Here is an 8,760-nt window from a genome sequence, read left to right as displayed (position 1 = left end):
AAAAAAAAAAAAAAAAAAAAAAAAAAAAAAAGTGAGTTACTTGGGTAACTTTGGAGATCATAAAATTAATTAGGGTGTGTGCATTATATATATGAATGAATGAATGAGAGATTGATTGCATACACAAATCCAGTTTCATCTACAATAAGTTCCACATTACAACCTTATCACTTTTGCAAGATAAGCCTTTGCCTCAAGGTACAATGGAATGAATCAGAGACATCATGTCATCCTCAACTCTGAACTTCTCTTATCAGCTTTATTTTAACCCAACACTTCCCATAAAGCATGTGTAAGCTTCGTCCTTCATTAAAGATTTTAAATAATTGTTTACATAAAGAAATGGTCATTAAAATCAGGTTAAGATCTTTGGACTCAATATAATCCATTTGTAGATTAGACAGACCATGAACAGCTGCATCTACAGAATCAGGGACTATTGGGGAACTCCACATGTGGATATAACATACATCAGGGCAGCTGACATCCAAACTTACTAAGTGACATGAGACCTCTTTCCACATGTCCAAGCAACTGACCACAGACCAAATACATCCCTCACATACGCCTTCCTCTTTCCAAATAAAACAATATTTTTCAAAATTCAGTATTTCATGCTATTTAAAAATATTAAGTGTTTTTACTAGAAAACTGACAAAGTGTTTGTACATTTATGAACACTAAATACAAAAGTGAATGCTAATCCTCAAAGATTTGTTTTTAAAAGAAAATATCAAACAAATATTGTGTGGCAAAATGGGATGTCTGACCATTTCTTTTTAGTTTATGGCAGTGATCGTTGCTTAGGATACAATGAAATACTCCTAATTAAAAATAAAAATAAATTGTAAGGGACGGGAGGGGAACAGGAAATGGTGGCAAGGAGGGAAGAGGTAGGGTCGTGTAAATTGGGGAGCAAAACATTTACTTTTAGATCTTATCTGCTATTTTCCAACCCCAGTTCCACTTCCTGGATGAAAATAGGAGCTAAAGCAACACAAGGAGCAGAGAAGACAGACAGTGAGTGTACTAGACACTCATGTAACACCATAAGAGAAAGATTCCACCTGCTTCTCCAGTCCTATGCATCTAAAAGGAAACTTACAACAACTGATTTTAGTGCTGGTGGAGAAAAGGCAACTGAAAGTCTGCTGGCTGATTACATGGGTGATTCGGAGAACGTGAATTGGAGGAACAAGGGTGGCCACTGAGACCATGCAGCTGGCCAGCCACAGACTGACACTGCTACCAGAAGCTAGCTCCTCTCTACCAGGATAAACAACATAGTACCTTTACTGGCTAAGCTTATTGTTTATATTATAGTAGTTCCAAGAGTCCCCAAATCAGAATCTAGGTCCCATTGTGCTAGGTGCTGTTCAAACAAGACAATCGCAGCCCCAAAGAGCTTAAAATCTAAATAAGATTCTTCCACTTTTGCCCCTACAGTGGAAGCACTCACTTTCACCTATCCAGAAGGCATTTTCCCTCTATTGCCTGAAATAACTCCTAGATGCAGTTCCAGCCTGCAGTCCTCAAGACATGTCTTCCCGTAGCTAGGAGTGTGCCTCCCAGCATGGGTAGACAGATGCATGCTAGCTCTGCTCAAGCCATCACACTAAAAATAGCTGTGGTCATGGTGGCGGCTCAGGCTAGCTGCCCAAGTACAAGCTTGCCCAACCACCTGGGTATGTACTTGGGCTGCTAGTCTGAGCTGCTATCATGGCTAGGGAGCCATGGTCGAGAGGGGCACCGTCCAAGTGCAGCAAGCTGGCAGGCCTGGGCTGCCAGAACGAAGTGAGTGAAGACAAGCCCAGAGCTGAAGCGCCTGGCCAGCTGGGCAGGGGCAAGCAATGCCGCCCTGAGCTGCCAGCCTGGCGGGGCGGCACAGGAAACAGGACTCACCCCTGCAGAGCCAGCACACCAGGTCCTGAATCCCCACTTCCCACGGGCCTGGTGGTCAGGGAGTATATGGCCAGGGGAGCCCCTGGGCTCAGAAACTCCTCCCTGTGCAGTTTTACTTCTAATCTAAACCAACCCAATGCTGTGTTTGATTTAAAGTGAAGGTTAACTCCAGTTAATGTGGCAAGCTACTGGGTATTTAAAGGAACAAACAAACCTTAATCTCTCTCTGAATGGCCCAGGAGAAGACTGGATGTTGCAGAGCACACGATTTGGGGAAAAATTCAGAACTGGAGGGTGTTGGGGTCATCTTGCTAGGTGTAAGTAAGGCTAGAGCATGGCAGTGGTATAACAAGCAGGCTGCTGGAATCAGAGTTGCTGAGTCAGTTGCTTAATACACAAGACACTCCGTGTACGCTGGCTGTAAGCATCCAGACTAGGGAGCTACAGCAGCAGAGCATTCTGAGACACTCAGGGATACAGAGCAGGCAGTGACAACCCCTCACCTGTCTGGACTGCACTTCAGAATGTTATAATGACCAATATACAAAGAGAACAACCGATTCGGAACATCACATGCGTAGTAAGGTAAAGAAACATTGGCCACTGGACACGGCTAGCTAGCTCGCTCAGAATCTCAGATTTATTTGGGGCTTTTTTGAGTAGCAAAATCAATCTTACCCCCTCTGGTCATCTTACAGCTAGTACAGAAGAACAGTTAGAAGTGTTTCAATGGGGGGGGGGGGGGGTGTTTTCAAAAGTAAGTATCTTTAGAGAAAGGTGCCTAGACTGAGAACAATAAAATGGCTTAAAGCTAGTTTATGAAAATGGGATCTACAAGGCTACACTAAAACCCCTTCGACAGTACTAGATTAGTACTGCTTTAATAAAGCACTGGATATACTGCATGAAAAATGGATGATTCCATTTTCTGTTTTTATGAATAATGTTAAAAAGCAGAGCATAGGAAACCTTTGTAATATCAAGTAAGGGCAAGTGGTTATGACCAAGTACTTTTTTTTATTTTTTAATTCTTCTTTAAACCTTCTTCCCCTTTTCAGCTTGCCCAGTTATACTCTTCCACTTTACATAACGCACATCCAAACAATATCAGGAATCGGGCAAATGGGGAACGAGAAAATACAGAAGCCAAAGGAAGACACAGACAAGAGACACACTTGAGGTCTTTCCCTCATTTGTTCCTGGACCCTATTATACACATTTCCTTAAAATGAAAAAAAAAAAAAAAAAAAAAAGCCAGACTCTAGGCCATTAATTATAAATATTTACTTATTTGCATGTGTATCACCTGCTATCTGATAGCCTGAGTTTACGAACATTAGCAAAGCTTCAAATACTAGTGAAGTAGAGTACTACTCATGTTACAGATAGGGTAACTGATGGACAAAGGGTAAATGCTTTTACCCATGGTTACATAGCAATTAAGTGGCAGAGCTGAAAAACGGAACCTAGTAATCCTGACTTCCAGTTCCTTGTACTAACTACTAGGAATATTAGTATATTTTAAATATATAATTTGTTTGATCTTCAAACTCCTAGCTCTTAAAACCAAATTTAGTTATCTTTATGACTATGAAACAATTAGTGTTTCCTCCACTCTCCAAGTTGTGGTTGCCATGGAGGGCAGAAAGAAATCACCTTTCACCTGAAGCAGAACATTCTCAGGTCAAAAAACACCCACCTTATTTAATTCTACCCCACTACCATCATTCTTAATTAATCTAGTTTACATAAAATTAGCCAAAAGAGGTCATATTAGTGTTCTTTATCTTACATACCCTTCATTCAGAAGCAAAGTATTTCTCAGAAAGATATCTAATAGCTTCTCTACTGGTCAGGAAAGTGAAAAATCCTTTATATAGCCAATACATGCAACTTAATTTGCAGATGTACATTCAGCTATCATCACCACTTATCTTTTGTTTACATGCATTAAAATTAGAGAGATATTGGAACTAGTATGCACTAAGTAACTAACCTTAGTCCTAGTTTTGGACACTGAAAAAAAATAGATGTATTCTATACCACATTCTATCCTTCCACATTATCTCTTTACATGTGCAACAGCAAGAGTAGCACTTGAATTCTGAATGAAAGTGGTACATCCGCCATATATGTCTTCTCTTTAAAAAAAGAGAAGAACTCCATATGACTACATTACATGTATGTAGTCCAGATGAGGAGATTTTATACATACAATTAAATCATTGTATACACACTTCCCAAAACTATATATAACCCACACACCTCCTGGGTGTGTTCTGTCCCATCTAGTGGCAGAGAGAGAGGCAGAAAGAGAGATTAATGAGTCTGCTCTACAGCCTTAGCCAATAGCCAGTTAGCTTATGCGGTAGAGGCTCATACACTAAGCTCCGGAGGTCCCAGGTTCGATCCTGCCCACTGACGGCCAGGGTCTGTCAGTGTTACATATACAATATGCTGCACCCTTTACCTCTTTTGTAGGTGAGCCTACAGAATATTATTGTTCCATCAGCACCTGCTTAAAGTATATTCTCTTATTTGATAAGGAGGGCTCAGTATCCGATTTAAGACTTTCTTCCACAAGTGACAAGTGCCTTAATTCATAGTAGAAAGTGAGGAATAGGGTCCCCTTGCCCTAAAATCATCCAAGAGAACACTTCCACGCTGGTGTTAATTCTCCAGTTCAAATTAACTTTAAATAAATAAATATACTAAGGAGTTCTTCAATAATAAAACAAAGCTGCTGTTCAAATTGTCAAAATGCAACAGCACGCCAATTAGCAGATGTATGCAGATCATGTCGAAACCGCTTTCCATGCAAGAGGCAAAAGAAACCACACAGTTCTGCAGTCAGCAGGGAATAGATCCCAAAGAAACTGCCTTCAAAATTCACTGACAGTCATAGTCATGGGACAATGGCTTGAATTTTAACTAGCATTTTCAATCTGCACATACCATCCCCAGGGTCATATGCTGAATGAATTTTATCTTACCATTATGCTGATAACTTTCACATATCCAATTATCACACACACTCAACAGCATAAAGGTCCCTCTTTTCCTGTTGGAAGAGCTTTCCTTTATTGTGTTGAGAGACTGAAGTGGACATCTAAAAAGCACCTGCCACTGCAAATACCATGTGGACTTCTTTTAATGAGCAAATGTAAACATAAGAGATTAAAAGACTAGCACATCTGGAAAAGCTCACGCTGTACTAGGCAAGACAGTTCTGAAGCAGTGCAATGTGTGTGACAGTTCTAGCGCCACAGACTGGAAAGTAATTTTGCTGCCGCCACCACCTCCTCAAGAAGAACCAGAAGCTCACCTAGAATATCCACAGAACATGTGCATCTTGAAAAGACGCATGACAAGGTACCAAAAGGCCCGTTATCACAGGGACTTCAGCTCTTGTAGCCTAATCAATGCTTTTTCTGGGAAGTAAGAAAGATCCATCTGGGTCAACACTTAGAATCCTGACTAATTAGGAGTCCGACCAGACTCCATCAGAGCTGTAGGCTGTCATTCCTTTTATGCATGGAAAAGACCTGTAGACGCATCCTGGGCAGGAAAGAGGGAGATAGACAATTTTAGGAGGGGTGTTCACATACTGCTCTCTCTCTTTCTCTAGACACATTTGCTCTACCCACCTCCCCCTTTCTGAAGTGTTGATGGTTGTTTCCTTGCATAGTGTGCAGCAGTCAAGAAGAAAGTCAATCTGTCCAAGGACAAGTCTAGAACCTTCCTTAATATTTCAGCTTAGTCTACTACCCTGATGACCCTACAAAGTCTAACAGGCAAAAAGAAGTTCAAGAATAATTACAAAGTAATGCATGCAAAATATAAAACCATATAGTCAAAAATTTAGCTCTATTAATGGTAAATGAAGACCTATGCGCTCAAGAGAGGTGTCCCTATTTTTCATCTATATTCATGACAGAAGAAGTAAAAAAGAAAATTCCAGTTGCAACTCATATGGATTATAAGAGCTACTTTTCAGAATGAACTTCATTGTACACCCTTTACTCTTGTGTGTTGATCGCTGTAAGTGGAAGTGATCTGGAGATATGCACTGCATGCATACTTAAAGGCGGTTTATTCAAAGTGTGGGTATTTCACTCTCATACACAACAGAAATAAACTCTTTTCAGAGGTGCTACTACCCCACAGAACATTAAAACAAGATAATCTAGGGCCTTGGAAAAATAGCACTCCTAAAGCCATGGATCTTACTAACACAGTAGAATACTGATTGAGAGCCAAGAACCTCTATTGCTTAATATGTTCTTTTGAATCCAAACAGGTTATGCATTATGTTAAGATATTTTTGAAAGATCAGTTTTCGTATGATAAATATTAGATTCAATTATGTTGCCATCCAGAAATATAGTGCATGATTGTATAAGAATCCTGGAAAAATCATCCCACTGTATTAATATACATCACTATTAATGCCTGTGTTTCAAAGTTTATTTTAATTATTATACTTGTACTTTTTTTTGTTAAAGTATTAAAACACTCTTACCTGTATATCCTGCCCACCAGCCCCAGGAAGCCACCATAGCTAAAAGCCATTTAAATAATACTCCTTCGATATACCAGAACCGCTTACTATCCAACAGTCGAAGAGGCTGCAGTATAATTAAATACAAGATGTAGGATGGAATAGCAACTAGGTTATTGGCAACCATGAAGCCGAACCTCAGGAGTCCTTTCAGAAGTGTATAGCCCACCCTCTGGGCCTGTTCTAAAGTCACAGCCATTCTCTTCACACCAGAGTATGTGGGCTCTTCCTACAGTAAAAGAAGAACAAGATACAGCCATTACTTACAGAATAAAATGAAAAAAAAACCAAAACTCTCTACCGAGTCAACATGCTAGTGAGCTAGATACAGCGTCCCCTTAATAAAGCTGTCTACTTCAGCCCCAATCCATTTTCATAAGCATCTGCAGCCCTTAATTACCTCTAACATACCTCAAAATTAGTCAGAGTGGAGGATGAAAATAAAGTACATTGAACATTTCCATGTCCCAGAGAAAGAAAGAAAAAAGTTAAGAACATCACACACCATCAACGTGATACTCGCCTGAATTAAAAAGCTGTAAGTTGAGAAATTTCTGGGAGTCACACAAAACACCTACAGCTATGAACTAAGGTAAGTGGCATATCAATAGACTTGGAAGGATTAGGTTTTATCAGTAGACATTGGTTTCATGGTACACACACAAACCAAAGAACAAATATTTCCATTGATGATAACTGAAATTTACCGATAGGCAAAGTAAGAAAAATGCTGTAAGAACTTTTATTAGAGTTTGATTTAAGCATATTTACTCTTTGCTTTAATATGTGATGTTGGTAATTTGTGTTTTAATGGCTATAAAGCTTTATCTTTCTGAATCTCAGCATCTATTGTCAGGAAATAATTACTGTCTGACCCCATAGTTACCCTAAATTTCCCACACCTGTAAAAATTTAAATGGATAAAAAATAGAAAAGATGCTTAAAAACAAACAGTTATCTGACAAAAATATAAAAAATAAAAAAATTAATTCTGCCAAGCCTACATATCAAACTGTACATTCAGCAAGTGGTCATATAAATTACATAAACATACCCTGGAGAATGAGAGGGAGGAGAACACATTCCCTGTGGCTGGGCAGCAAGTGATCACTGAACCAAATAACAGAACTGGGGAGGGATGGGGTGGTAGTCCCTTTCCTTTCCCTTTCAAACTCAGTGACCTGCCCTGGCTCACACCAAAAGAGGCAGCAGGAACACTCAGAAATGTTCCTCCTTTTACCAGGGCAAAGGGAAGGGGAAATAATGACACACACTCCTCTGTCTCTCCAAAGTCAACAGCCAACACCGCCTAGGCAAGGTCTCCCTCACCCTTCACGCAGCGAAGCCTGGCTGAGGACAAGCGGGGCGAGCTCCCGCAGCTGCGCTAGACCCGCCGAGGGAGAGCCAGGCAGCGAGCGAGGGGCACCAGGGCAGCCAAGGGGGGAAGCGGTGGCTGGGCCATTCGCCGGGTGACTGACCCCGGCCAGCGGGACTCACCTCCTGCGGCGCAGGGGACCAGAGGAGGCCGCGGCGGGAGGCGGCGGCGCGTGTCGCGGTTGACGGCGGCTGGAGGCGGAGGCGGCTCGGCGGGGCGGCGGGCTCATGGACCCGGAGGTGACTGGCCGGGCCCTGGGTAACGGGCCGGGAGCGCTCCGCGCCGGCCGCTCTACTCCCCTTGCAGCGGCCTGCGGAGAGAGGGGCGGGTCAGGGTCCGCGCCGGCAGGGAGCAGGGGCTGGCCGGGCCCCGTCCCGCTTTCCGGCCAGAGCTGCCGCGGGTCTCGGGCCTATCGCGCCCTCCCGCCACCGCCGCCCCTCCCCGCGCCCCACAGCAGCCCTCCGTGCCCGGGAGAGCCGGCCTGACAGCCGCGGGCGACGGAGCGTGTCTGGCCGGGGCGGCATCCTGCACTGTCCCCAGGGTCAGCCGGACACCCCCCCCCCATGCAGGGGGCTCTCCTAAGGGCAGCAATCGGGAGTCCCTGCTCGGCCCGCCACCCCATCCCCCGAGAAGGGGATCGCCGGGGAGCGATGGGGGGACCCTGCCTGCCCTAACCCCATCCCCCGAAAAGGGGATATCCGGGAGCGATGGGGGGACCCTGCCTGCCCTAACCCCATCCCCCGAGAAGGGGATCGCCAGGGAGCGATGAGGGACCCTGCCTGCCCTAACCCCACCCCCCGAAAAGGGGATATCCGGGAGCGATGGGGGACCCCTGCCCCCAACCTATCCCCCGAAAAGGGATCCCCTGGGAGCGGTGGGGGGACCCCTGCCCCCACCCCATCCCCCGAAAAGGGGATCCCGG

At 43.7% G+C, this 8,760-nt stretch overlaps 1 protein-coding gene across 2 annotated transcripts in view; it reads right to left on the bottom strand.

The window, feature by feature from the left end:
• The window catches only part of LPGAT1 (lysophosphatidylglycerol acyltransferase 1), a 155,963-nt gene that overhangs the window by 146,683 nt on the left and 520 nt on the right, over nt 1-8,760 (bottom strand). Inside the window, exons 2-3 of one of the 2 annotated variants that reach the window (XM_026652544.2) lie at nt 7,961-8,148; nt 6,425-6,692 (exon numbers count right to left, since the gene is read on the bottom strand). In XM_026652544.2, the coding sequence (XP_026508329.1) occupies nt 6,425-6,662 (238 nt within the window). In that variant the 5' untranslated portion in view covers nt 6,663-6,692; nt 7,961-8,148. The remainder of the gene's footprint in view (nt 1-6,424; nt 6,693-7,960; nt 8,149-8,760) is intronic. The other variant, XM_026652545.2, reaches the window with a different exon arrangement.

Source organism: Terrapene carolina, unplaced genomic scaffold, assembly GCF_002925995.2.
Source record: "Terrapene carolina triunguis isolate 2854851 unplaced genomic scaffold, T_m_triunguis-2.0 Scaffold120, whole genome shotgun sequence".
NCBI classification, from domain to species: domain Eukaryota; kingdom Metazoa; phylum Chordata; order Testudines; family Emydidae; genus Terrapene; species Terrapene triunguis.
This window is presented reverse-complemented; position numbering and strand designations above follow the sequence as displayed.